General features: G+C 63.3%; 5 protein-coding genes across 5 annotated transcripts; 3 read left to right on the forward strand and 2 right to left on the reverse strand.

Moving 5' to 3' along the window:
* Window positions 1-381: 381 nt before the first annotated feature.
* Window positions 382-3,462, forward strand: MNEG_1050 (hypothetical protein; the record flags this gene model as incomplete). Its single annotated transcript, XM_014050460.1, has 5 exons — window positions 382-387; window positions 631-705; window positions 1,095-1,274; window positions 1,700-2,783; window positions 3,068-3,462. 5 exons carry the CDS (start codon window positions 382-384, stop codon window positions 3,460-3,462), a joined length of 1,740 nt encoding a protein of 579 aa, XP_013905914.1.
* A 715-nt stretch (window positions 3,463-4,177) lies between these two features.
* MNEG_1051 (hypothetical protein) lies at window positions 4,178-12,036 on the reverse strand (the record flags this gene model as incomplete). The annotated part of the gene is made up of 18 exons (XM_014050461.1): window positions 4,178-4,402; window positions 4,851-5,020; window positions 5,310-5,661; window positions 5,899-5,953; window positions 6,220-6,498; window positions 6,964-7,019; window positions 7,209-7,269; window positions 7,473-7,650; window positions 8,081-8,254; window positions 8,543-8,636; window positions 8,893-8,921; window positions 9,273-9,321; window positions 9,583-9,975; window positions 10,220-10,384; window positions 10,780-10,965; window positions 11,181-11,332; window positions 11,675-11,766; window positions 11,960-12,036. 18 exons carry the CDS (start codon window positions 12,034-12,036, stop codon window positions 4,178-4,180), a joined length of 2,787 nt encoding a protein of 928 aa, XP_013905915.1.
* Window positions 12,037-13,340: 1,304 nt separating this feature from the next.
* Window positions 13,341-15,407, forward strand: MNEG_1052 (hypothetical protein; the record flags this gene model as incomplete). The annotated part of the gene is made up of 6 exons (XM_014050462.1): window positions 13,341-13,546; window positions 13,810-14,104; window positions 14,281-14,377; window positions 14,470-14,532; window positions 14,834-14,961; window positions 15,294-15,407. 6 exons carry the CDS (start codon window positions 13,341-13,343, stop codon window positions 15,405-15,407), a joined length of 903 nt encoding a protein of 300 aa, XP_013905916.1.
* Window positions 15,408-16,443: 1,036 nt separating this feature from the next.
* Window positions 16,444-18,548, forward strand: MNEG_1053 (hypothetical protein; the record flags this gene model as incomplete). The annotated part of the gene is made up of 3 exons (XM_014050463.1): window positions 16,444-17,039; window positions 17,244-17,502; window positions 17,862-18,548. The coding sequence occupies 3 exons, from the start codon at window positions 16,444-16,446 to the stop codon at window positions 18,546-18,548; spliced, it is 1,542 nt and encodes a 513-aa protein (XP_013905917.1).
* A 1,928-nt stretch (window positions 18,549-20,476) lies between these two features.
* Window positions 20,477-26,049, reverse strand: MNEG_1054 (Melanotransferrin; the record flags this gene model as incomplete). The annotated part of the gene is made up of 12 exons (XM_014050464.1): window positions 20,477-20,622; window positions 20,917-21,136; window positions 21,458-21,565; window positions 21,825-21,888; window positions 22,170-22,284; window positions 22,487-22,586; window positions 23,055-23,207; window positions 23,362-23,436; window positions 23,716-23,873; window positions 24,143-24,308; window positions 25,639-25,722; window positions 25,978-26,049. 12 exons carry the CDS (start codon window positions 26,047-26,049, stop codon window positions 20,477-20,479), a joined length of 1,461 nt encoding a protein of 486 aa, XP_013905918.1.
* Between the last annotated feature and the right edge of the window lie 889 nt (window positions 26,050-26,938).

Here is a 26,938-nt window from a genome sequence, read left to right on the forward strand (position 1 = left end):
CCCCCCCCCCAGGTGGTGGAGTACGGCCCCAACTGGACCCTCATAGCTGACACCCTCTCGGCGGCCAGCCACCTCCAGGTAACCCCCACGGTCGGCAATCCGGCCCCCGACCGCGATCGCTCCCAATGCTGCTGCTGCCACTGCTATCGCTCTTCACACGCACGCCGCGACGCGACGCGTCGCGCATGCGGGTTGTATCCCCCCAAATATGTGAGAGCGGCTGCGCTACTGCGCTTGCACGCCGCCGGCTGCGAGCGCTCGCCGATCGACCGACAACGGGCCCTCTTGCCGGCTTCCCCACTCCCCGGTCCTGGTGCTCAGGGTGTGAGCCGGCGGGCCGAGTGGTGCAAGGCGCGCTACGCGACGCTGCAGAAGACGCCAATGGAGGTGCGTGCGCGCATGCGCAACCGATGGTTTGCGCTTACTGTGCTATGTGCGTGCTTGGGTTCGTGCGTGGGTGTGTGCGCGTTGGAGGCAAGGGGTCGCCGCACGGCGGCTAGCAGTTGCGCTTCGCATTCATGCAGAGGCACCGCGGCGTGAGAACCCTACGCCAAACGAAATCCGAGGCTCTCTCCCCCTATCACACACACAAACGCACAAACGCACCCAACCACACACACGCCGGCCCAGGTCCCTGAGGGGCAGGAGCCCCCCCGCAGCGCTGACGGCTTCCTGATTTCGTACGCATCCATAAGCAAGCAGCAGGTGGGCAAGGGCGCGCGCACATGGGAGCCTGGGGGGCACGTCATCCGGCGCGTCGGCGCGATCGTAGGGCCTTGATTGCGCCTGAAGGGGCACCAGGCGATTACAAACGTGTGGGTCAAGGCTACTTTTGTGACACATGTCGCAGTCATGCATGCAGGGACTCCGCACACCCTTTTGCACCCGCCCCCCTGCCTTGCACCCACCCCGGACTCCAACCTCTGTCGCTCCAGCAGCCAGCCCGGATGCAACCACTGTTTGCCGCCCCAAAACACCAATCGCCACCCGCTCGTCCACCACCGGAACCATCCAACAGAGCCCGCCACTCTGCCCCAACGACACCCCTCAAAACCCTCAAAACCCTCCCCTTCCCCGCCACAAAAAACCTACAGGCCAAGGAGATATTCTCGCGCACCCTGCCCGTCCCCGAGGGCGTGCTGCGGCGCCACATCGACATTGTCGCCCCTGTGAACGCCAAGTTCGCCTCCCAGCGGATGGCGGAGCGCCAGCAGATCCGCGACACCAACCGCGTGCGCTCCGCGCCGCACGACACCCACATCAAGCTGACGCAGGTGCGCCCCGGGCCCGCACGCGGCGCGGGGTCCACTGAACCCCGCGGTTTCGGCGCGCGCATGCGCTAATGTGCGCTGGTGCTGACGGGCGCCTGAGGGCGGGTGTTTGTTCCCACCATCAGCGGGCGGTGAGGAGCCCACACCATCAATCGCAGACCAAACGACACCAGGAGCGGGACCCTCTCCTTGCCATGTTTGCGATCGGCCCTCACAACCCTCATGTAGCTCCCGACCTCGTCTTTGGCCCTCATGCAGCTTCCCACCCCCGCCTTGACTAGACCCTCGCACCCGGTCACGCACAGACGCACACCCACAAACACACATTCACAAACACACTCGCTCGCACACTCGCATGGCACGCGACGCCCCCTCTCATTCGTGCGCCATATCCACCCGCCCACCTTCCGACCCCGCTCTGCCCTTAGACGGTGCTGATGCAGTACGGCGGCCGAATCCTGGACCCTCTGGCCATCACAGCCTACGAGGACGCGGTGCAGCAGCAACACCAGCAGCAGCAGCAGGCGGCACAGCAGCAACAGCAGCAGCAGCAGCAGCAGCAGCAGCAGCAACAGCAGCAGGGCTCGCAGGGACAGCCGGCGGCGCAGCAGGCTCCGCCGCCCGCAGCTGTGACGGCGCCTCCGCCACAGCAGCAGCAGCAACAGCAGCAGCCGCAGCAGCAGGCTCCGCCGCCCCAGCAGCAGCAGCCGCAGCACATGCAGCTGCCACCACAGCAGCAGCAGCACATGCAGACGCCTCTGCTGCCACAGCAGGCAGCGCCGCAGCATGCAGCGCCCGGCTCTCCTTCGCCATCCGCGGCCATGAGCCAGCAGCACCAGCAGCACATGGTTGGTGCTGTGGGAGCAGGCGGCATGGGCATTGCGCAGCAGCCAGCGGCGATGGTGAGCTATCAGCAGCATCTTACGCCCCAGATGGCGCCGCACGCCGCGCCACAGATGGCGCACGCAGGCATGCAGGGTATGGGCGTTGCTGGGGCGGGCACGCCACCCCAGCAACAGCAGCAGCAGGCTTTGCCGCCGCAGCAGCACGTGCAGGGGATGGGTGCCGTGGGCATGCAAGCTGGCATGGGGACCCAGCTGCAGGCGTCGCAGGCCGCCTTGCAGCAGCAGCAGCACCAGCAGCAACAGCAGCTGCAGCAGCAGCAACAGCTGCAGCAGCAACAGCAGCAGGCCATGTTTGCGCAGCAGGCTATGTACCAGCAGCAGCAACAGCAGCAGCAGCAACCTCAGCAGCAGATGGCAGTCAGCGGCGGCTTCCAGATGGGCCAGGTAGGCGTCAGCGGCCAGATGCAGCAGCTGCAGCCAGCGCCGCAGATGCAGCCGATGCAGATGCAGCAGCTCCAGATGCAGCAGTTGCAGCAGATGCAGCAGCAGCCGGGCGTTGCGCAGCAGCAGCAGGGGGTGGGCATGCAGCAGGTCCCCGGGCTGGCGGGGCAGCAGCAGCTGGCGCAGGCGGGGCAGGGCGGGCTCATGACTGCCCAGATGCCGCAAGGTGGGTTTAGAGATGCGTCGCGGGGTGCCCAGATGGCAGGGGCCGCAGCGGTGCGCTGCAGCAGCGCTGTGCATCGGGGGCTGCGTGCAGCCTCCTTCCAACAGCGCTTGTATGGTCTGGATGGCGTCGTGTTGCTGTGATGCCCTGATCTTGCCCAATGCGTGAGCTCAAAACAGGCAAACAAAGGGCGCCGTCGAGGCGGGTGTGTTGCACACGACCGACCGCCCTTGCCCTCGCTTAATTGCAATATGGCTTGCACCACCCAACTCTTTCACCCTCTGCAGGCTCTCTGCAGATGCAGATGCAGCCCATGCAGATGCAAGGCATGCAGCTGCAGCCGATGCAGCTGCAGCCGATGCAGCAGATGCAGCCTGTGCAGATGCAGGGCATGCAGATGCAGCCCATGCAGCAGATGCCCGGCCAGCTGCAGCCGATGCAGCAGCTGCCGCCGCAAGCGATGCAGGGGCTGCAGCCTATGCAGCTGCAGCAGTGGCCGGGGCAGATGGGGCAGGTGCAGCTGCTGCAGCCCATGCAGATTCCAGGGATGGCCGCCGCTCCGCAGCAGCAGATGGCGGGGGTCAACTTCTGGCCCATGGGGGCACAGCCAGGCGTGGCGTATATGATGCAGCCAGGGATGCAGCAGCCGCAGCAGCAGCAGCAGCAGCAGCCACCGGGTTGAGCGCCGCGCGTGCGCGCACTCCACATGGCCGCGTCGGCGCACGGCTTGGCAGCGTGCTTGGTTTGGCAGCAGCCAGAATCCGCCCGGGACTGCTGCCACAGCCTTGTGTGCGACACTCGGCCGACAGTGGCGCATCTGGGCTGAGGGCATTACCCAAGTGCGCAGCAACGCTGCTATGCAGCACCGCTCGTGGCCTGGGCGGTTCCCCAGGTATCCAGCACCTCAAGGCCGCCCTCAATGTGTGCTGATCGGTGGCCAGGCCGTCCCCGTAGTGCTCGTAGCTGCTGCTGCGCCATGTGTTGGCGCTTGGGATACACGCAGCGTCGTGAGCAACGCTGGGCGGCGGCAGCGTATGGGCCAAGCCGACCCGTCCGCCAGGGTGCGCGGCCCCGTGCGCGCGCGTACAGCGCCGCTTGTATTAAAGCGCTACCGAACCGTACCTGCGCTTTGCAAAACTACATAGCAGTGTCCTCTGTTGTCGCTCCGCTGATTGTCTATATGTTTTAATTCATGTAAGGTGCGATGAGTGATTACACGGATGAGGCGTCGCAGGGCTCGTCGCTGCGGAAGCCCAGCCGTTGCAGCGGGTAGGTCCAAGGCGACTACTGGCATCCCATAAATCTTGGAAATCAAATGTCTCAACAAGCGAGCCGGATTTCACAGCGCATGGCGTGACAGCTTGATGGGCCGACATGTGGCACAGGCCCCCATACCCTCATGAATGCGCATGCTGGCGCGCTGCAGCTTGCCACGCTGTCCGGCGGTTTGTCAGCAGCAGGAGGACGCAGTTGGCGGGCCCGAGCGGCTCGTCCTTCCGTGCAAGCCGCCACTGCTGCTGCTGCTGCTGCTGCTGCTGCTGCTGCTGCTGCTGCTGCTGCTGCTGCTGCTGCTGCTGCTGCTGCTGATCTGAGCGCTGTGCGCTCGGCGGCAGCTGCTTCGCCTGGGATGGGGGTGGCGCAGAGCTGGGCAACACCCTGCACTCTGCGCGGACGAGGTCGCCCTCAAGCAGGGAGAAGGGTTGCCGCTTCAGAACCTGCATCAAGAGAATAAGATGGATGGCGTTTTGTCTAGTGAAGTGGGGGGCACGCAAAGCCGTGCTGGGTTTCATCATGACTTGGGTGGCTTGTCTGCTGTGATAATGCTGCCCCGTCAAGCAGCACCAAAGTAGAGCAGAAGTGTCTCGCGAAAAACGGTGCGCGGGGCCACGGCAAGCTTGCCTCGCGGTGTGGCGCTGCCTTGGCCTTTGCGGGGCCACAAGGAGTCCACACGTGCGTGGGACCCGTCAAGCCCTGAACCATCCCTTTGCCCCAGGTGCACCAAGAGCCCCAAACGCGCGCAAGAGAGAGCCACTTGCGTCCAGCCCACGGACAATGCCGTCCCCGGCCCACCTCGTACACGTCGCCCACCCGGCTGCCCTGCCGCATCAGAACGCAGTCCCTCAGCACGCCCGGCGCGCCGCCGTCGGCGCGGCGCGCCTTGCCGGCGCCGGTCGCGGTGCCCGCGCCGCCGGCACGCCCGGCGCGGGGCCCGGCGGCTATGGCTGCCAAGGTCTCGCGGTCTGCGTTGCAGGTGGGTTGGTGGGGCGATCCGAATTCCGAGGCGGCTGTTTGCAAGCCGTTTGAGGCAATGTGATGCGATCTCAGTCGACTTGACAGTCAAGTCAACACGCCCAACAGGGGCGGCTGGGAACTTGCATCAGCGCCTATCCTTTATACTTGATATTATGCATTCGCAATGGATGCATCCAAGGGCGACCCACAAATTGAGAGACAGTCAAACATTTCAGGGGTGTGATGACGCAGACGTGGGGCCTCAGCCGCGTGCATACACACAACAGTGCGCCTCACCTCCCACGGGGAACACCAGCCGCGGCGGCCGCATCGCCACAGCACAGCTCAGCGCCAGCGCAGCCCCGGTGCTGCCCAGTGGACGCAGCACCTTGGCCTCTATTGCCGCCAGCTGTTCCGCTGCCGCTGCAGCAGCAGCGGACGCAGAGGACGACGCGCGCTCGCCACCGCTGCCGCCGCCGCCGCCCGGGACCATTGCGGCGTCGGGCGTGCCGGGGGTGTACGCCACCAGCCCCGCGCGCCGCAGGCCGCAGAGCGCGCGCTCTGAGGCGGCGCTGACGGGGACGGCCGGGTCGTGGGGGTATGCCGCCAGGACGCGAGGTATGTGGTCGCGCGCTGACGGCAGGTCGGCCTGATGGGGGTTTCGAATTTGTGGTGAGATCGGGGTTTCTTATTTGTGGTGGGAAGCGGGTTGAGGAGAGGAGAAAGAGACTGGGCAGGCGAATGGGGTACGAGTTTAATTGAACGAAGGTTGGTCCGGGGATGTCTTCGTGACTGTGCTGAAAGACAGTGATGACTGGACGCGCTCGATCTGGCGGCTGCGTGCGGACATTAGTCAAAAGGTTGGTCAACCCTGGTCAACACACACTTTGTTGAGCGCCAGCAGGATCGGAAATCGCGCCGCCAAGAAGTGGGCGACCAGCCTGTGAGGGAAGACGAATCAAGGTCGCTTGCTTGTGCGGATAGCGCAAATGACGCAACCGGGCTGGGCGGGCTGTGGAGCTTGGTGGATGGCGTCTGGTGTACGGCTGAGTGTCTGGCAGCCGTCAACATGCAGCTGCAGCTGTCAATCGGCATGGGAACACCAGGTCCCGTGTTAGCGCGATTGGGGGCACCCAACGAGAAAGCCGCGCTCCCATCTCACAACCCCCGATGCTGGGCACCCCGCAGCTTCATTTACCCCGCACACCTGTGAAGATCGGCCTCTTGCCACTCCTGCACACTTTTGTAAGCCACCACCCGCCCCTCCAGCCCCCGAGCGCCGAGGCCGCCCCGCTGCTGCTGCTGATGCTGCTGCTGCCCCTGTTGCTGCCCATGTGCCTGCTGCTGCTGCTGCTGCTGCCCTGGGGCTGCCGTCGTGGGGAGCGCCTCTTTGCCTGGCGGGCCGCTCTGCTTGAGGCCGGCCCCCTCGGCCGCCAGGGCGTCGGGTCTCACACCGCAGTGCGACAGCACCGCGTCTACCAGGGACCTACGGGCGGCAGTGGGTGGGGATTGAGAATTTGTTTGACCGATTGCAGTACGGTATTAGACGGGTTGGGAGTTGTGAGCAGGGGGGGGTGGGTCAGCAGGGGGCTTCAGTCGCAGCCATGCGCTCTGTGGTGAGATGTCGACCAAAGGGTATGTGTGTGGGACGAAGTGAGCGGGGTGGGGCCGGAGGCGGCCGCGGCCACACCTGGACTTGAGCGGGACAGACCAGGCAAGATCCAGAGCAACAGAGTGCAGATTGGGGGGCGATGGGGGAACGCGGCGCAGGGCCAGAGGGGGGCACGGCCCCCTGGTGACGCGCGCCGCCGTTTGATTGCAGATGCCCCTAGTGACGCCCCCTTGACCCTTACATATGTTGCGTTGGTCGAATGGTGGCCTAGTGCTTGCCAATCAAGCACTTGTGTAAGTAAATCATATCAAAAAAACAGCCAGAAAAGAAAAACGGTACCTTGGAGCGTGGTACCCGGAGAATAGGTCCATCAGCCTTGACGGGCGCCGCAGCACCTGCAACAGGGATGATGCGGTGAGGGTACGAAAGGGCCGTGTGCCCGCAAGGCGGACGGGCTGACAGGCACACTGCGTGGCGGCGCACACGCCTGACAGGTCGCCCGCTTGACCCTTCGCCCGCAGGCCCCCATTGACCCGGCCGCCGCGCCTCAGGGTCTGGGCCCGTGGCTTTGGCGCGCGCCTCACCTGCGGCCACTTTGCCCGCACGTTATTGAACACCCAGCGGTGCAGCTCCTCTCGCACCCACCTGCGCGGGATGCACAATCGTGCGCAGCAGCAGCCAAGCACGGGTCAACCACGCGTCGGCATGTGCCTTGAGGGGCGGCAGCAGCGACTGCCCCATGCTCAACTCAGAACATGAAGTGTCCCAGACACGGCGCACGCTAAGCTGATGCCTCGTCTGAGGCCGCGGCGCCGCGGCCCCAGCCGTGCAGACTTTGGTCCACTCACAACGCCCCTCCCCCTCCCTCTTGCCTGACGTCGTCGCGCGGGTCCGCGCCCTCCCCCTCCTTGGCCGCCCCTCCCCCAGTGTCGGTGGTGCCGCTGGCGTCCACCACGTGGATGAGGGCGTCCGCATCACACAGGTCGTTAAGGAACGCGTTGCCCCTGCCCCGGCCCTTGTACGCGCCTGGGGGTTCGGTGCAGCAGGAGGGGTGGGGTGTGGGGTGGGCCGCTCTGAGCCATGGAGACGAGGGGGTGCGGTATGGGGGGTGGTGGTGACGGTTGAGCGAGGGAATGGATGGGTGGAAGGTGCAGGGCCTCAAAGGCCCTGGATGAGAATGTCTAGTGGTGATGCGGGCGCCACCGCTTAATGTGTGGCTCCTGGTTCACACGTGCACAAGCGTGCATTTGCCATGCACACTTGCAACAGCAAAGCACAAACATCGATGAGCACTCAGCCTGCACGTGCTTCTCTATACTGCACGCAGGCGAACAGGCACGCACACACCCATCCATTCACATGGAAGCAAGCGAACTCCTGCGCAGGCACGCACACACTCATACGCACACGCATGCGCACATAAGCTCACGAACACATGAAGGGGCGGGCTACTCACCTGGCACGAGGCCGGCCACGTCTTTGATGACCACAGGCACCCTCCTCCAGGCCGTCATCCCGCAGCCACCAAAGCGCTCCGCCACCCTGAGCAGCGGCCCCACGCGGCTGAGGCCGGGGGGCGCCACAGACGGGTCGAAGCCCGGGGCAAAGCCGAACTGCGGCTTGGCTTGGGCTGCGCAAAGTGGGGGGAACAGGGAGTGTTGCAAGGTGATCAGAAGCGACAGTGTGCAGGATGGCCGGATCAGGCGTGGCGTGGCTGATGCATGATGTCATCGTGTAATTCGATGTTGAGGTTGATGCCGTTCCCTTCAAAGGGTCGCCATCTAGCACGGTGTGCCTGGCGATGATGAGCTGCAGCCGCACAGGCAGCATTTGCACGCAGGGGCTGCAGCGGCGCCAGGCTAGGGGGCCGACCAGGGAACCAGGCCGCCAAGGAGGGCCGCCTGCCAGCCGCACCCACCCAGGGAGAGGCCCAGCAGCGGGGAGGGGTCCGGGACGAGCGCGTAGCCGCGGCCGATGTTGGGGTCGATGGTGGTAAAAGGGTAGGCGCCAACCTTGGGGTTTGGGGTGGCAAAACAGCGGAAGCTTGGTAGGATGGTGGGGCTTGTGCGGTGACTTATCATGTGTGCAGCCTGTGGCGCGGACTTGGTGTTTTCATGGCGTTGACAAGGGCGCGCACCGCCTCCGCCAATTGGGGTGCAACCACTGTGATGCTCATGAAGCATCGCGGGTCGCATGGGCTGCTGCCATGACTGCCTGGGGCAGCATTTACAGGTGCGCACGCTTGGGGGCTGCGCACGCACCACGCACCTTTGCCTCGTCGCGCTCGTCTTCCGGGTCTGGTGGGAAGAGGGTTTGCAGATGTCATTATGACATCATGAAGAGGGAGTAAAGGAGTCATGGGACGAAGGGACAACCGGAATGGGGGGACGGCAAGAGGGGGAAAACAAGACAGGAGAGGTTGGTGCAGGCAGGCAGGGGCGTCATTGGCAGAAGAGCAAGAGGCGGGGTTTGAGGAGGAGGAGGCAAACGTGACAAGATAACTTAGGGATGCGTTGCATGGAAGCGGGCTGGCAAGGAGTCAGCGACACGCTGCGCCCAGCCGCTTGCATATGCATATAACCGTGTCTGTCACTGACATCGTTTGAACTGCTCGCAAACAGCACTGCACTCTGCGTGCATCTACCCACCTGTTACGGCGTTGAATAGGCTGCTTTTGCCAGCCGACGGCTTTCCAACCTGTGCGTGGTCAGATTTGTGGCGCCGTCCAGTCAGCAAACGGCGTGCCAGAATTCTCATCACCCCGCCTGCAAAAGTCGCTCTTCCTCTTTTGCGGTAAGCAAGGGGCGCCCCTTACTCGCAAACAAACTTGTGGCAACCATAGATATCGCCCTGCCAAGTGCCTGGAAGGACCGCATGGGTGGCATCAGCCATGTGTAGTGCCTGGTGCGGCTGTTCCAAGCGCAGTGCCCGCCCAGTGCCCATATCATGGGCACTCACCAAGCCCACGCAGTAGGACCATGCACCTCGCTGCCCCTCGCTGGCCGCCGCCTCCCATGCCGGCTGCTGCTGTTGCTGCTGCTGCTGCTGCTGATGCTGCTGTTGGCGGGGTTCGCAGCTCGTCCCGTCTGCGCCCACCCCCTCCTCCTCCACCACTGCCGCGTCGCTGCCCCGCCAAGCCGCCCACTGCGCCGCAGCGGCCTCCTCAGTCGCGACCCTGATCAGCTCTCCGTCCGCCTCCTCCTCGTCCCACCACACCAGCGCGGGCGCCGCAGCCGCCACGTCATCAGGTCCCCCGGCTCCCGCAGCCAGTGCAGGCGTCGCCGCGGCCGCTGCGTCTGTTCCATCCTTCCGGCTGCCGAGGTCAGGAGGGAGATTGGCGTCAATCCACTCCTGCAGAGGCAAGGGGGGTCGCAGTGGTCATGCAAAACCTCCGCGCAGGAGCCTTGCACTTTCATTCCTTTACCAGGCTCGATTGCTGCCTTCCAGACCTGCCGAGGAGATACGTCCAGCAGCCTTCACATCTGGGGCAGTTGGAACGCATGTATCACCTGAGACGCACAGCGAGCTGTAGACGAGCTGGGCTGTGCACCGCTGCGCAGCCAATCGGCAGTTCAACTTCGAGCTTCAAACGCACCTGCGCAAACGCCACCAAGGGGTATACAAAGCCGGCGCCGCCCATCGCCTCGCGCTGCAACGTGGTTTCGGCACCCAGCGCCGACACAAGGGCCGTGCGGCGCGGGTCATTGACACCCAGGGGCCCCAGAACCTCGATGACAGGGCCGCCTGATGCAGGGTAATCCTGGGGAGGGGAGAGCAAGAAAACAGGGGAGGGGAAGGTCAGGGTCGCGATCTGGATGGGGTCAATCATGAGTTGCTGGTGCCGCTGCTCTGGCACAGGTGCGAGGCTGGGTATCAATTGCTGCTAGGAGGTCACGAAATCATTTTAATCATGATTGATTGCTGCAAACCGCGCAACAAGAGGTGCCTGCAGACACGGACTTTGCAAGCACATCCGAGGGCGAGCACCTGCCACATCTAAGGCACTCAACAGCCGCAGGCTGCCAAAAGGCGGATCAGCTGACCAAACACCGACACTCCGTGAGACAGCGTGACAGCGTGTCCAAGACATTCTTTTAGACACGTGTCAAACAGGGCTTCAGGCATACACGTGCCCAACACCCCTCTGTTACTCACCCTGGTAAGCGTGAACCTCAGCGTGAAAAGGCGGCTGACTGGCCCCTCTGTCGCCGAGGCGCCGGCGTCCGCTCCGCGCTCCCCATCCCGCTCCTCCTCATCACTGCCGGCGCCCGGCTGCCGCAGTTTGATTGCAAACCGCGGCGGCGATGACTGTATCGATGTGAACTCGGACATGAAGATGGCCTATGGCAAGGAGGTGCAGGGCAAGGAGGAGGACAAGAAGGCATGATTGCGGCCGGGTCCCCGGAAAGGGGGGGAGTGTACTCGCAAAGATGCGGGCAGTGCTGCTCCTGGCGAGGAAGCTGCCCTGGCTGTGGGAGTGCTGCCAGTCGGTCAACATTTCATCAGCATCCAAGCTGAGTAACGGATCAACAAGGTCATCAACAGCAAAAATGCACCTCGAGCGCCTCGATCTCCTCCAGCTGCTCCTCTGTCGGCTTGAACGGCGCCACAGATGCCACCTCGCCAGCCGACCTGCGCACTACGCCGATGCCAGCTTGGGCCGGCGGGGGCCCGATGGTGGCTGCTGCTGACGGCTGTGTAGGCGCAGCTGGTGATGATGTTGCAGGAGCAGCAGCAATGTTTTGGCCCACTGGCAAGGGCTGCTTAGACGGCTGCCTCTGGGTTTGCTGTGGTGGGGTTGCCGGGGGTTGCCGCGTTCCCCGTCGCTGCTGCTCTTGCTGTGGGGTCATATGCTGCTGACTCTGGTGCTGCTGGCTTTGGTGCTGCTGACTCTGGTGCTGCCGGGTATTCTGCAACTGCTGTCGCTGCCCACCCTGCTCCTTGAGCCGCTGCGCCTCACCGCCATCTGCCTGCCCTCGCTGCCCCCTACCCCGCGTCTGGCCCCTCCCGCGCGGCTGTGAGTGCGGCCCAACCGCCGCAGCCGGCCCACCGTCCCAAAACTGCGAAACAAAGGCCACAACTTCGGCGCAGTGGCGCGCCTGCTGTGGCACGCAGTGGCCGCTTTCGTGCAGGAGAATTTGCCTGGAGGCGGGTGTGTATTATGGGCGCGGAGGGGGATTGTAAAGGTGTGGACGCAAGGGGCACAGGGATTGTGAGACCAGGAGCAGGCAAAATTGAGGCCCCAGTAAAGCCAGGATGCAGCACTCGCTGCACGCGGCGAAAAATGGGTTGCACAAGCGCCAAGGCGCGTGCCAAGCAGCCGGGTGCCGCCCACCTGCTGTCTAGATCGAAGCAGTCCGCCAGATCCAGGCTGTCCTGGACTGTCACGACAAGATCATCCGCCCCTGCCATGTGCAGTGACGCGATCTGCAGCGGCGCTCCCAGCCCACCCGCAGCACTCTTGAGGGCGGGTGCGGCCGCACCCCCTTGCACACCGCCCGGCCCCGCTGCGGACGCCGCGTCCCTCGGCAGGCTCGGAGGTGCGAGGAGTGCCAAGGGTTCGGGGCGGTAGCCCCCGGCAAGCACGACGAAGCGCAGTCCAGGGAACGCGACCGGCCGCGCGGCCGCGTGGCGCGCGAGCAGGAACGCGGCGGCGGCGCCGTTGGAGAATCCGAGGAGCCCATCGAACGGGCCGCGGTCGGCAAACGTGCGCTCGAGCACGTCCAAGGATTCGCGCCAGTCGTCCGCGATGCGCTCGCCCCAGCCGGCCGCCATCATCCGGTCGACTTCCGCCCGGCGCGCCTCTCTGCTGTCGCACGCGCCCACGCCGTCGTGGGCGGCAGGGCTGGCTGGGCTTGAGGGCGCGCCTTGCAGGGGCTCGAGCGCCCAGGAGCGCCACCAGCAGCGCATGGGGACGGCCTGGCCGTCGCACAATGGCAGAAGATGTGGGGCATCGACGAACTCGATGTCCTGCGGGCCACGAAGGGGGTGGGGTTGATCATGGGCACGGGGACAGGCGGTAAGGGGTGCAGGTGCGCCCAGGCGGGTGCCTGGTGCACAATTTGCAGGCGCGCAGGAGGGTAGATGAGATTAGTGCTGTGCCCGCGGCGCCGCCCTAGGGAGGGGGCCTAGCAGGCGCCGGTATGGAGGACGCTGGGCGCAGGCCAGCGAAGGGACACAGGCGTGTCACGCGTCGGCCTTGCTCCGGCTCACCGCAATGCTGGAAAGCTTCTTGATGAGCGTTTTCAGGCGCGCCGCTAACACGGCGCCGTCCTGCCTGCTGCCATGCAGCGCGAGGATCCGCAGCTTGGGGGGGCTGCCACTGCCACCGCTGCCGCCGTTGCCTGAGCTGCCGGCCTCGCTAGCCGCCAGGTGTGAGGGCGTGCCTGCAGTCGCGCTGCTGCCGCCGTGCTTGGCGAGGGGGTGGGCCGGCGCTCGATGGCCGACATGATGCGCTTTGTTATTCATTGCTGCATACTTTTCAGGGGATGCCCATTGTCAGTGCGGCAAGAGGGCGTCTGCAGCAGCTGACTCTTGTGCAGCAACGCAGCTGCAGCTCTGCAGAATACACTGAAGTGAACTGTCCGTGGCAGATATCTTGGTAGTGAAATTGCTACGTAAAAATAGATTCTAGCGGACACGTATGCAAAGTTGAAGATTACTGGTGGTGCACAGTAAGTGCCGGCCTGATCTCGCCAGATCGCACGGCGCAAAAGATGACGGCCGCCGCGACCCCACAGCAGCTGGATGACTTTGCTGATCGTCTAGATGTCCAAACGACCGTCCAGACAACTGCGGACGGGCGACCTGAGCTTGACACAGACCTGGCAGAGGAGCTGTCGGCGTCATTTGGCGACGTTGAGGCGGCGATCGGCGACGAAGGGTTATCCTTGGGGACAGGCACCTGCTACGTCACCACCAGGTAGGGCTAGATCATGCAGGCAGAAGGAAGCCCCCTCCTGCTGCGGCAGGTCATGGCTCCCGTGCCCGCCGAAATGTAGAGGCCAATGCAGCGCTCGAGGTTGCAAACTTCCAGCCAGCATCCCAGGTCCTGTTGCTGCAGTGTGCAGTCGGGACCAAGCACAAACCTGATTATGCCGTCTGCTGCTCTCATCCCTCACGGCCGCCCCCCTTGGCACGCGCGGCCGCCGCCCGCGCCGCTCTCACGCTGAACGCATGCCGCAGGCGCATCGTCTGGCTGCCGTCCGGCGCCGCCCCTGGCGCGCGCGGCCTGTCCCTGCGCTTCCCCCAAATCGTGATGCACGCGGTATCGACAGACGCCAGCAGCTTCCCGCGGCCCTGTGTTTACTTGCAACTGGACGAGGGGGACGATGACGAGGACGCCCCCATGACGGGCTTGGCGGGCGCCCTCGGCGGCGGCGGCAGCGGGGGCGGCGGGGGCCAGGGCGGCAGCGGCAGCGGCGAGGAGGGGGGCGAGGAGGGGGAGGAGGGAGAGGAAATCACTGCCGAGCTGCGGCTGGTACCGGCGGACGCTGCGGCAGGTGAGGCCGGGAGGTTGGTTGCATGGACCCCAGAAGTTTGTCCTGCGGGGCTGCTGAAGGATGGATCTCAGATGGAAGTTGCGGGTTGTGTCAATGGAGGCAAGCCCGCCCAGGACCCTTGCCTGGCATAATGCTCGCTTTGTGCCCGCTTCAGCAGTATCAGCAGGAGCAGCAGCATGAGCAGCAGCAGCAGCAGCAGGAGCAGCAGCAGCACCTCTGGCGGCACGGCTTGCCGGACAAGGCGATTGCAGGTCATTGCACGCGGCCACAGTGCTATGACGCGAGTGCGGCATGCCGTGCGCACCGACGCGCCCTCCTACGCCCCTTGCAATTGCAACTGCAGTGGAGGGGCTCTTTAAGGCGATGTGCGAGTGCTCAGCGCTCAACCCCGATTCCGACAATGAAGGTCTGTACTCATGCAATGCTGCTGCGTTCCCTTGGATGCGTGGGTGTGTCTGCAGCTGCCAGCTTCGCAGACAAGCTTGCCCTCACACTGCATGCTGTCCGCTGCCAACGGCAACCCGGCCTGCTGCCATGCGGACGCCATGCATCGCCCGTGGCACGCCCGGCGCCTTCCAGGCCCGTCCCGCTCGCGTTGCGGTGACGGCACGTTCATCCCTTGAAACCGCTGCCGGGCGCGTGCGGGCCTCCTACCATCTCGGAACGCTGTGACACTTCTGATCCCAATACTACTACCCCGCCGGCAGACGACGGCCAGGCCGAGCTCTTCTTCGACGAGGCCGAGGTTCTGGCGGGGCTGCCGGCCGAGGAGCGGGACGCGCTGATCGCGGCGCGGGCGGAGGGCGCGCTGGGGCTGCGGGACGACGTCGACCAGGTGAGGGGGCGGGGCTGGAGGGGCCGGGCCCGGGGGCGGCGCGCTGGTTCTGGGAGCGTGGTGTTGTCATATCTAGGCTTGCTTCATGCGCACAGGAGGGGTGCATTGCAGCCACCCTAACGCAACGGCATCCCCCACAGGACGTGTGGAACACTTTTGCTGAACGAACGACACGACCTCTTCCTCTGCCAACCTCCGCGCCATTTCACCTCCGTCTCAACCCTGTTTCCAACCACGCCACCACACCAATACACTTGGGCATTGTGCTCGGCACAGCTTCTGTAGCATATCACATGAGCACGCCGTGCACGCCTTTGCAACACCCCGCACAGTTGATGGAGGAGGACCCAGATCGCTTTGAGGACGACGAGGAGGAGGGGGAGGAGGGGGACGCCGCGGCAGCCGACGGCGCAGCAGTACCCGGCAGCAACGGCCACGCAGCTTGATCGTGACGTGCACACGCGAGGGCCATGCGTCCGGGGTAATCTTGCCAGGCAAAATTGAGGCCGGCTGTTGCGGCTGGGCGGTGCCCGTGCGACCTGCCATGCGGGTTTGCTTTGCACCAAAGTCGTGCTATGGCGGGGCTGCGACGAGTAACAGGTGCAGTCTGGATATCTTGGCGTTTGAGGTGTGTGACCAGATGGGCCCCTTGGTCCTGCCGCCTGTTTGCATGGAGGGTAAAGTGATGCAAGCAGTTGCTTAAAATGAAGCAGACAATTGCAATGCGCATGTGACCGCAGCAGTGCGCTCGTTTACGTCGTGAGGATCTGGAGGAAAGCAAAAATGACGTGCACGGGAGCGCAATCAAGGGAGCGAGATTGCTGAAGATTGCTGGGCGCTCAGCATCACGGACATCAGAGGGTGCAGGGGTCTCGGGTGCATGCAGGTGCGCAAGGGTGAGGGTTGAAAAACGGGCATGCCTGCAGATGATTCATCTGCACGCCCAAAGAGTTCCAGCATGGAGCCCCGAGGACCCTCAGCCATTTGTGTTGCTCGACAGCCCCCCGCGACGCGTCGCAGCGTTGTGCCTTGCGCCCCGCACGGCCCGCTGGGGACAGCTCATGACTTGGTCGACGGCCCTGGCGTTAGTTGCTTGTGGCAATAGCAGCCCTGACGCATGCGTAATCCCGGTTCCTGGGGGTCCTGCGTTTTGCGCATGCTGACTCATCCTTTTTGGAGCACTGTGAACAGCCCAGGTGTGAGTGACCTCTTCGTGGTCGGCGGCCAGCAGAAGCGCGGGCCTTGGCAGTGGCGCTTCACAACCCAAAGTTTTGTTGTTGCTTGCGAGCAATCTGTCTTCTTAAAACTAGCACTAGCGATTTGTCAAGCTGTGATCGCGGGCTGGGACCCCTCAGAGATGGCGAAAGGCTTGCTACCCAACTTCAAGCGATGAGTTGTTGTATCTCATCATCTGTATCAGTCAGGGCTGGCTCGTAGCGGCCCGTCGGCCTCCCAAGGGTCCCCACCCAAGAAATCGCGCGCATGGCGAGCAAGAAGCCGCTCAGCGGCAACAGCGCTCTCAAGAAGACTATCACCGATCTAGAGGGCCTTGTCATCCAGCGGCAGCGGCAGGTTGAGGTGCTCGCTGCTGAGCAGCATCGCCTCAGCACGCGCGCGTCCATGGTCAACCTAGTTGGGCGCCACGCCATGGCGCTGCTGCAGCTTGGCAGCATGCTCAAGGGCAGCAGCGCTCCTGATGGTAGCGAGGGAGGCTTGGAGTGTTTGGCCACCGCTGATCCCGGCACGGTCGATTGCGCTCGAATCACAACCAGTGGCGGCGGCGGCGGCGGCGGCTCGGTTGCTGAAAAGTGGGTGCGCGATTACGTACGCCAGATGAGGCGCGATTACGACGCCGCGCCCGCGGGTGACGCCGCCAACTGCACTGCGCCGGACCTCCTTCAGCAGTCCAGCGGCAGCGGCAGCGGCAGTGGCGTCGGCGAGACCGACGCGGCCGTGCCGCTCGGCTGGTGCCCGGCGGCCGCCGCGCGGCGCGCGGGCGACGCGGGCTTCGAGCCCACCACGGCGACGCTCCGGCGGCACCTGCGGGGCTTTGTACTGACCTGCGCCCCTCTCTTGATGTGAGCGTGCGGCGGGCTGGGGCGACGGGCTCGCTCAGCAGCTGCATGGCCCCAAACCAACCGCTGCGCCGCCACACCACAGCATGCAAACCACTGCTTGCGACCGCCGCCGCGCGCATCACCAGCCACCATGCGCCTGCCGCCACGCATGCTCTGTCTCACACCCCCTGCACATGCGCACGCACGCCCCCTGCGAGACCCCAGCCGCTTGCAGAGCGGCGCGCCTGACGCCGACGCCGCCCTGCGGCGGGTCCAAGCGGAGCTCAAGCAGATGCTCGAGGTTGTGGCCATGATAGCGATGGGCGAGGGCGGCGGCGCGGCCCCGGCCCCTTCCGCGTTTGCGTCCATCCTGATGAGCTCGCTGGAGGCGCCGGACGACGGGCCTCTGCTGGAGACGGGGCCGGCGGTGCCCGACACGCATTGGGAGTGGGCCGTGGCTCAGATAGGGCTGTCCAGCGTCCAGGTGGGGCGCGCGCGCTTCCGCTCGGGTTATGGGGAAGGGGGTTGGAGGGAAGAAAGAAGTGGCGGCTGGGTTGCTGCTCTTGTGGAAGACAAACATTCGTGCCAGCCGCCGAGTAGATCCGGTTTGCATGTGAGCTGCTGAGTCCATCACAGTGTGGCATCTGAATCATGCATCATGACACCTAAACAGCAGCATGCATGCATGCATGCATGCATGCATGCATGCTCTCGCTCATATCAATGCCAAATCATGCATGCACGCACGCAAGCGCGCACACACACACACACACACAAACACACACACACAAACACACACACACACACACACAAACACACCTGTGCGGATCCCCTTCACCACAGGAAGAGCAGCTCCTCACCTTTTACGAGTTCCTCAACACCCGCATGGCCGGCATCATCGCCGCCCGCGAGCGCCTCGCCGCACAGTGCGGCGGCGCCGCCGCCTCTGACGTGGAGGCCCAGGAGCGCCTGGTCTCAGATCTGACAGCCGTGCAGCGCGATTACCTCATCAACTCCGCCGCGGCGACGCTAGCGATCTACGGGTCGATCCTGCGATCCGACCAGGTCGCCAGATTTATGGTGGCCTGCTTCCCTTATGTCTCCTCCCTAAGCGGCCTGCACCGGGCGCTCGAGGCGCTGCGGGCGCGCAGCAGGGCGGAGGTCGACGCCGAGGCCCAGTCGCGCGGGCAGCTGGCTGCGTCCCAGCAGCAGGAGCCGCCCCCGCGGCAGACGCTGCAGCAGGAGCGGGATGAGGAGCGGCAGCAGCGACCTCAGCCAATGCAGGAGCAGCGGGACACCCAACAGGCGGAAGAGGAGCAGCAGCAGCAGCAGCAGCAGCAGCCGCAGCGGCGGCCGCGGCAGCGACCACGCACTGCCGACAAACGGCAGCCGGCGCGCGGCCGGCGCGCCACACCCAGCGGCAATGGCTGCGACGCCGCCGCTCTGGGTAACGGCGGTGCGGGTGCGACGGGTCAGGGCAGCGAGACCAGCAGCAGCACCGGACCGGCAGAGGGACCGCCGCACCCCTGACGTTTGCACAAAAAAGAATTGGAATCACGCGGCGCGCCTTGCCGCGGACCGCCCGCGACGCGAGTCTGCTGGGCACGCCGCCGGACGCAGTGCCAGCGAACAGTTGGCTCGCGTCTGAGCTCGCCACGCATGGACCGGCGTCACTGCCCCCTGGCTTTTTCACCGGCGCTGGCGTGGCTGCCAGCGTGGCCTTGGAACAGCAAACTGTGCTTCCCTCGTCTTTCTGCACTTCAACACTTCCCTTTGCCCCCCTTCCCTCCTGATGTGGCCGCCGGCCAGGCCGCCTGCACATCCAAACAAATTTCCCGCAACATGGGTTGTTTGGTCATCTGTGCTTTTCGCTTTGTGGCTGATTAGAGGGCGGCGCCTGACCGTTGGCATGGTTGACTGGTTGTCTGCTGGCAAAACACGAGCTGTGCAACGAGCGAGGAGGGGTGACATCAGCGCCTGCAAGACCCTGGGGTGCCTGCACCATCCATGCGCCAATCAGGGCGACCTTTAAGCATGCACATTTGATTAAGCAACCCCTGACCCGCCCCGCAATTGTTTCCCTGTCAGTCCCTTGCGTGATCGTTTGCCACGCTTGGTTTTGGGGTCCTGCACAAAGCCCCTGCACCCGTCGGCAGGCCGCTCAAACCAGGGTTTTATGATGCTTTTAGCATTTTCAGGACCAAGCAAAATCCAAACCCCCCTTGCCCCCCTCCGGGCCTCAGTCTTGCGTGCTGTTTTAGGCCCACGTGCACCGCCATCCGCAGCAGGAGGCCTCTTGTGCGCCGCACGACGCTGCGATGAGGCTCGTTTTGGCATCCTTGGCCCCCCTTTTGCTGCGGCTGTGCATGGTTAGTAGGCATGGTGGCGCCCTTGCGTCATGGCCAGGCTGGCGGCGCCTTTGATGAAGCTTGTGTTCTTGCTGCATGCAAATCCTTGCAATGCGAGGAGCTCGCGTATATATCATTGTGTTGCTGATAATATACCCTGCCTGCACACCATTCCTGCACACACGTGCCACATGGCGATCATGGGTCGTGCGAGGGGTGGGGTGGGACATGCGTTGGTGACAGGTTTGGACTTGCTGGGGGTGGTGGTGATTACCTTGCTGATTGTACCCACGCAAGGATGAATGCCTGACCCAGCCTTTGCATTTTGCAAGCAAGCAGGCGGATTGCATGCCGGCTGTGCAGTGGGTTGCTTTACATGCACCTTGTTGTATGCTTTGCTGCATTCATTCCATTAGTCGTTGTGTGCAGCACTGTGTTTTGCTTTTCCACTACACATACAGCAGGATATCAGTTGATGCATCCAGTAATTACTTTTACTCAATGTACACGGTTGCCTTGGACCTGAACAGCTGCAAGTGTGCGTGCGTGATAAAGTAATCAAGGCAGGGGGCACATTAACAGCACCCCGCAATAAAATTAGGTTGTATCCAGCCCCCTCCTGTCCAACCTGGACACACATGTTTTATCGTCGGCGTCGTTTGCCCAACAGGTTGGACACTTTGTTTGCTACCAAGTGGACGGGCTTTGAAAGAAAAGTCAGAGCTTGGGGGCGGCAACAGCACCTTAGCGCTCTGCAGCGGGGGCAACCAAGTCGGCAGGATTTGCTTTGGAACAAAGTCAGCAGGAGTCGCAGCTTGTTCGTTCAGGAAAAAAGACAGGCACTTTGAAAGTGGTGCCAGGTGCAAGATATGTTTTGTTCGCGCACGACCGTTGCAAATGCACCCCTCTCCCTGGGCGACAGCAGCAGCAGCTTGGCAGGTCCCAACAACCCCGACAACAGCTGCACGGCAGCACGAGGGATCCCTGGTCGAAGACTGGTCGAGTAGGGGCAAGCCTTGCTGATTGTGCAGGCAGCCCGTGAGCCAGCAGGCTTTGCCAACGGGTGAGAAGCGCGCACGCAGGCCTACACCTGGCAACGCCCGTCAACCCTCACACAGGGGCGGAAAAATCTTTGCCTATCGCGCCCTTGCTGGTGTCATAGGCGCTGAACCCTGAGCGGCGCGCGCTGCGGCGGCGCAAGGCCCAGACACCGCCAGCCAGCAGCGCAACTGCAGCAAGAACGCCGATGACGATGCCTGCAGATGCACAGGGGTGGGGCCGTGGAAGCGGCGGTGATGTTGATGCAAACCACTGAACAAGTACAGTCTTTCTGTGCAGCATCTTGCAAGGGACAGTTACAACCATCCTTACAACTGCTGTGGGCAGTGGGGATCCCTTCACGTCACTGCAGCGTCGGCTGCATTCGTTGCCGACGGGCCGTTCGGCGAGACAGTGGCTGCTTGACCCAGCCAAGCCTCGCCTCAAGCCCCGCCCCTGCCAATGGGCTGCGCGGACGTCAAACCACCCCAGCCCGCCGCCCAACCTCCCACCTGCGACCGCGCCGCCGTTCAGGCCGCCCTTTGCGCCGCCGCCAGAGGGGGCCGCCATTGGCACGAGCACGGACGAGGCGTCCAAGGGCCCCACGCTCGCCGTATTGGCCGAGGGGGCCGCGCTGGGCGCGTTGGATGCCGTGGTTGTCAGCTTGCGCATGGAGGCGTATGCCGCCAGGGTTGAAGCCCCAAAGTATTCCTCGAAGCTGGATGCCTCGGGCTGCGGGGAGAGACGTACAGCACAGGACAGAAAGTCGATTTGGGGCAGGCAATATACAAGGTGTTGCAAACGGCGCAGGCAGGAGCCAGGCAGCCGCGCGTTATGAAAGGGGAAAGCAGGGGGAAAGAATTGACAACGCACTGCCATGGGCAGCACGTTTTGCGAGTAATGTTGGGCGGTAGATTTGCAGCCACATACAGACTGCACGGTTTGGTTTTGCACCTGTGACACGCAGCTCTTGCTGCAGACTGTGCAAGCCAAACCCTGCGCGTCCGTCCCACCTTTCTATAGGCCCCAATTAAACAGTTGAATCGTGCTCACCCTGAGCTCCTTGGTGTCCTTTGTCAGCAGGCCAGCACCCACCGCCTTGGCCAGGAAAGCAGGGGCCTTGCTGGCCGAAACCAGGGCGGTGGCAACGGCCTGGCCAGCCTGCACCATGCAGCGCATGCAGGGTTGGGGAAACGAGGTGGGGAGGGTCAACTGAGGCTCCAGGTTGCGAGGGCGCAGGAGCAACGCTTCTCCTGCACACGCCTTCCTGGGATTCGCGAAGGGCCCGGCCCTCTCCTTCCCAGCCACACCCCCAGGCAATTAGCAGCTGTGTGTGGGGCTGCGCGCGGCAAGTTGCTGGCCAAGTGCGGCATCGGTGGGATGATTCAAGGGCGGCTGAGCCTGCCGGACCCGCCGTCACCGTGCTCGCGCGGAAGGCGGGAGTGGCCATAAACGCGTAGGCAGGGACACGCGCCAGGTTGCAGCTGCACAGGAGGTGGGGAGAGACAGTTGGCTTGATGAGTAACACCATGTCGAGAGATGTTGGGCGCAATAACTAGTTTGTGGCATGTATCACAATGTTTAATGGTGGACACCTTTGGCGCCTTTGCATTGCTGCTATACCACGATTTCACCCTGACTGCACACTCGCATGTGCAGTGAGGGTGAGTCAGGCAGTCTGTTTGGCCATGTGCGCATGGCCGAACAGACACATCATGAACACACACGCACATATTTAGCCGCAGGCGCACGAAAATCCACTGACCTGTCATACATGTCGACGGTGGCACACCCGCCAGCGGGGCAGAGCAGGCGCAGGTCTGCAGCTGCCTTCACTGACCAGTCCTCCGCCTTGGGGCCGCCCTTGGCAAAGTCTTGCACTGCATTGCGGCAGATGGTCGGGTTGCGGGCAGCAGCATATCAGCATTGAGGTAACTGGATCGCCGGCGTCAATCAAGAGATGAGTGAGCAGTACTGATCGCGTGCAATGGGCCTCAGCCTGGATGGTTGCATCATTCGCGGCTCGCAGCACGCAGGTTTCAAACAGCGTCCGATCCCAGCAAGCTCGCCCGCCAGGCAGACCTGTTGTCTCCTTGATGAAGGCCACGTCGCCGGCGCCCTCCATGAGGCAGCGCAGGGAACCCTGGTAATCGCCGTAGGGGCCCGTCTCAGAGCAGTTGCCCTGCGGTGGGGACAGCCAGGAGTGAAGTGTTGTGAGGTGTTCGTTTGCTTGGCGCAAGCATGTGTGTGTATTGTTGTGTCTCTAATGATATAAACCAGTTGCAAAGCAAGTGATGTCCATGTTGGGGCCCAGGGGACAGGATGGATGACGAGGCGTGCGTGTGAAGGTGCAGGGCTGGGTTGAAATGAAGATGAGAGCAGGACTGGCCTGGTTATCGGAACAGATTTCAGGCAAAAAGCGTCTGGAAACAGGCCTGATGGGGGCAACAAGCAGGGAAAGAATGTGCAGATGCATGCAGGGTGGCCCGCATCCATCAAGTTGGGCATGGCGGGCGCAGCAGGCGGGGCACATACACTCGCTTGGCGACGTGCTTGCAGCAAGACGTTTAATTGACCAGCCCAGTGTCTAGTTTACACGTGCAGTAAACTATTGCAGAACAGCTGGCTCGTGACCCCAGCTCGCGCCCACCTGGCAAGCCGTGCAGAGGCCGTCCCAGGCGGCGCCGCCGCGGAGGGGGCCGTCGCTGGTGACGCGTGGGGCGCAGGTCTCTGAGAAGAAGGAGGCGACACTCTGGGCGTCTGTCTGGACGGCGCCGTTGCTGTTCACGACCGGCATGATGCCCTGCGCGCATGCGGCCAGAGAGGAGGGAAGCCAGGTATGTGTAGGAGGAAATCGGGTGTGTGTAGGAGAGAAATGGTGGTATATGTAGCAGGAAACGAGCCGCAAGTGCGAGGGCAGACAGGGCAGGGAGCCGCGCACGAGTGCGAACGCGCACCTGCGCCACCATGAACCCCACGGGTACGGTCCAGCCGGCAGTCTTGCGGTAGCCCGTGTGGCAGGAGCGGGCGCCCTGAACGGCAATCGGGGGTCGAGAACACAGGTGAATTGGTAAGCATGGACAGGAGGACTTCCAGTAAAGAGCCCGACCCCGGCAGGGGTGCGTGGCGCAGACGTGGTGATGATGCGGCTTCCCGGTTTTGGCTTCGTGTGTTTTGGGATGCTGCCGTCGCCGTCGATCCAAGGCATGCAAAACTACGCACTCAACGGTTGACGCACACACATCCACACGCACGCACGCAAAGATGCACAAGCGCATGCAAATAAACATGCACGTGCATGCTGTGTTCACCTTGAGGCTGGCCATCGTCAGCTTGCCGGCGCCCTGGTCGCAGAAGGCCTTGTCAACGACGGCCACTGCGAAGTACGAGGTGCCCACGGACGAGCCGTAGAACTCGGACACGAGGGGCACGAGCTTGGCCGAGGTGCCCGCCAGGTACTGCTCCTCACCTGCAGACGTGATGGTGAGGGTCAGAGCCTGGTGATTGGGTGCACCTTTTCCGTTTGAGCTGGTGTGAGCTGCATGGTTGCTGCTCAGCGGTGTTGTCGTCCGGGGCGGGAGGCGTCCAAGGGTCCTCCTCCCCCACAGCATCGCCACACACCGGTGGCGCCGGCCGGCGGGTCGGTCACGCTGGAGGATGCAGGCACAACATTCTGATGCAATGATCAACGCCAGCAGGAGGCGCCTGCACATTCGTATCATACAGTGACCGCCGCACCCTGCAAGTGAATGAGCTCTGCGCGGCCCGAGGTCACCAGGTTGATGCACCCCTGGGCGTTTGGCGCCCCCACGCAGGTCATCCTGACGCCCGGGACGCCCGCCACGACGGTGGAGCAGGCAGCAGCCTTGTCTTCCGGGAAGACGCACAGGCGGGCGGTGGCGGCCTGCGGTGAGCGTGGGCGGTGAGTGGAGGGGAGGAGTCACTCGAGCGTCGGAGGGCCTGCGGTACGGTACTGGGCAAAGCGCCACCTGCCTGCCCCGCCAGCAAACCCCTCAGCAACCTGAGCTTGGACGTTGCGCATTGCCAACACGACCAGCAGAGTGACAACAAGGAGGGACCTCATGGCTCCGAACTCGCTGTCGACGTACGGCACAACGAGCGACGAGATATAGCCACTTTGACGCGTTCCGATTTGCAAGTCGCAATAATTCAGACGACAATATTGCAATCTGGCACGAACGTGTATTCCTTCCGAGCCCACCAGCACACTAGGCATGCTGCGCGCGCAGAGCACACGCCGACGGCCGCAACGCGGCCGCCGAAGGTGTCGCGATTCATAGCCCCGCAGCCTAGCCTGAGCGTGCGCAGTGGTTTAGAAACCTAGCAGTGAGGTTTGATACTGCATAAGGGCCTGACGCCATGCGGTACGGTAGCAGCTGGCTGCTGGTGCTGTGGTACCGACGCACGTGGCTGTGCAGTGCCACACGCTCCTGGGCGTGTGGGAGGGTACGTGGCACCATGCATTGAAATGCCTGCTAGGGGAAAGCTGCCCTGAACTCCTGAAAACCCAAGATATTTGATCACATAAACGACTTGCTGTTGCTCGGCAATTACATCTGCATGGGGTGTGTCATGGGTCATGATTGCAAAAACCTACACAACTGGGGGCGTCAACAGGATTGCACTCCCGACAGCGCCGCTCCTGGGACCACATAATGTTTTGCTGCTACTTCGCCTATCCCACCACCACCACCCGTCGCAGGCAATTTTGACCTGTACAGCAGCGCAACTTCCAAGGGCCCACGCCTCGAAGTGGGGCCCAGCACAGCCACGCAGATGACTGGCCAACTGCCGGCGACCAAGCAGAGCAACGGCGCCGCATCACTTCTTGCCGGTCCTGTTCTTGTGCACCTGGATGAACAAGAGGATGATGAGAAGAAATTGCGCTCTGTAATCCACCTTTTGACCCATGCAAGGCGAGAATGCAACACAAATGACCTTGGAAGAGAGCTGAGCCGAGCTGAGCACCGGCTGCGGTGCGTGTACCTCAAGCACTTGGATCAAAGCAAAGCCAGCACAGACATGTGGGCCACTGGCTGCCAGGCTGCAAACCCCCGCAAGATGACAATCTCAGAGAACTCCCGGCCCCATCACATTCGCCGATATTACGAGCGAACGCCACCATCACCAAGCAAGCCAGCCCCAACACACTCAGGAGTGGGTACGACTTGGTGCGAGTGTGCGTGCGGCCAACACCGCACCCAAAATCACACCTTGTCGCTGAAGAAGCCAGTAAGGCCTGCGCCAGCCACCGTCAGCAAGGCGCTGATCACCAGGCCGACGACGTCGTTGCGCTCCTGCGGTTTTGGTGGATGGACGGACGCGCGGTTGCTCGATTCAGCAGTGGGGGCTTCCACAGGGCAGCTTAAGCGGTGCGCAGCCTGGAGCCAGGGACAACTGTCAAGCGTTTGGGGATGCAGGAGGCGGGTGGGCTGGACAGGCAGACCCCAGGACAGCCAGAGCCTGGCCAAGCCGGCATGGTCAGACCGGCGGATGCCAGTGGCTGCAAGGGTGCCAGATCAGCGCGCGGGCGCCGAGATGCCGTGACGCACCTCATCCTTGGTCTTGCCCGAGGTGCGTACTGCCTTCTCCACAGCCTTGCCGGCACCACCGCGGTCGGCCATGCTTGCTAGGGCGTTGAGTTTGCGGGTGTCCTGTACGCATGCAGGGATTGGGGTGGCATTCACTTGGGGGCAGTTTGGGCTGAGTGCAGGGACACGGCGCCCGGCAAAGGGCGCCTGGCAGGCCGGGTTGGATCACACCGCCTACAAGCAGCGCCTGCATCGATGTGTTGATTCCCGTGGCCCTGGGAGATGCCCCAGGTCAGATCTCCCACTCACGGGGTGTTCCGGACCGGAGCTTGTCGACGCGAAAACGAAGCTGGAAGAACGCAATGTGTATACAACTTTTGATTCGATCAAAGCTGGCACTTGCCCTTGATTCCACAGCTATTGTCATGATGCGCAGGTTCCGATGTTGCTTGCTGAGCGTGCAATGCACGACTGTGCAGGGCGCCGCAGCCACCATCCCGTGCCACCCATGCATTGTCCTGCATCAATGGAGATATTCACCTATGTTGGTCAGGCGGCGCCCGACACCGAACGGGCTCTCAACCGCGTGGCAGCTGACTGCAACGGCGGGCCCTTGCTGGGTCGAGCAGTCCAGGCCTGCCAGATCATCTCCTGATCAACGCGAGGTGCTGCCTTCTGGGTCCTGCTCCGATTTCGAAGCCTTTAGGAGCACAAACTAGGACCATGTCTGAAGTTTGAGTTACTCTCGTGTAAATGAGCAGAAACGGCCCAAGCTCAGCGTAAGAACCCGCTGACAAACCTTGGCCCGCCAAAAGCCTGCGTTCGTCATGAAATGCACTCACTGCAAACTCCCGGCCGTGCGTTTGCCGCGCGGAGGCGGGCAAAAAGCTCCAGGGGCACATATGATGCCGCCCAGATCGTAAGCCTGTGCAGCAGACAACAACGCGCCCACGATTGGCGCCACATACCATCCCCGGAAAGC

The sequence above is a fragment of the Monoraphidium neglectum genome, assembly GCF_000611645.1.
Source record: "Monoraphidium neglectum strain SAG 48.87 unplaced genomic scaffold scaffold00099, whole genome shotgun sequence".
Lineage (NCBI taxonomy): Eukaryota > Viridiplantae > Chlorophyta > Chlorophyceae > Sphaeropleales > Selenastraceae > Monoraphidium > Monoraphidium neglectum.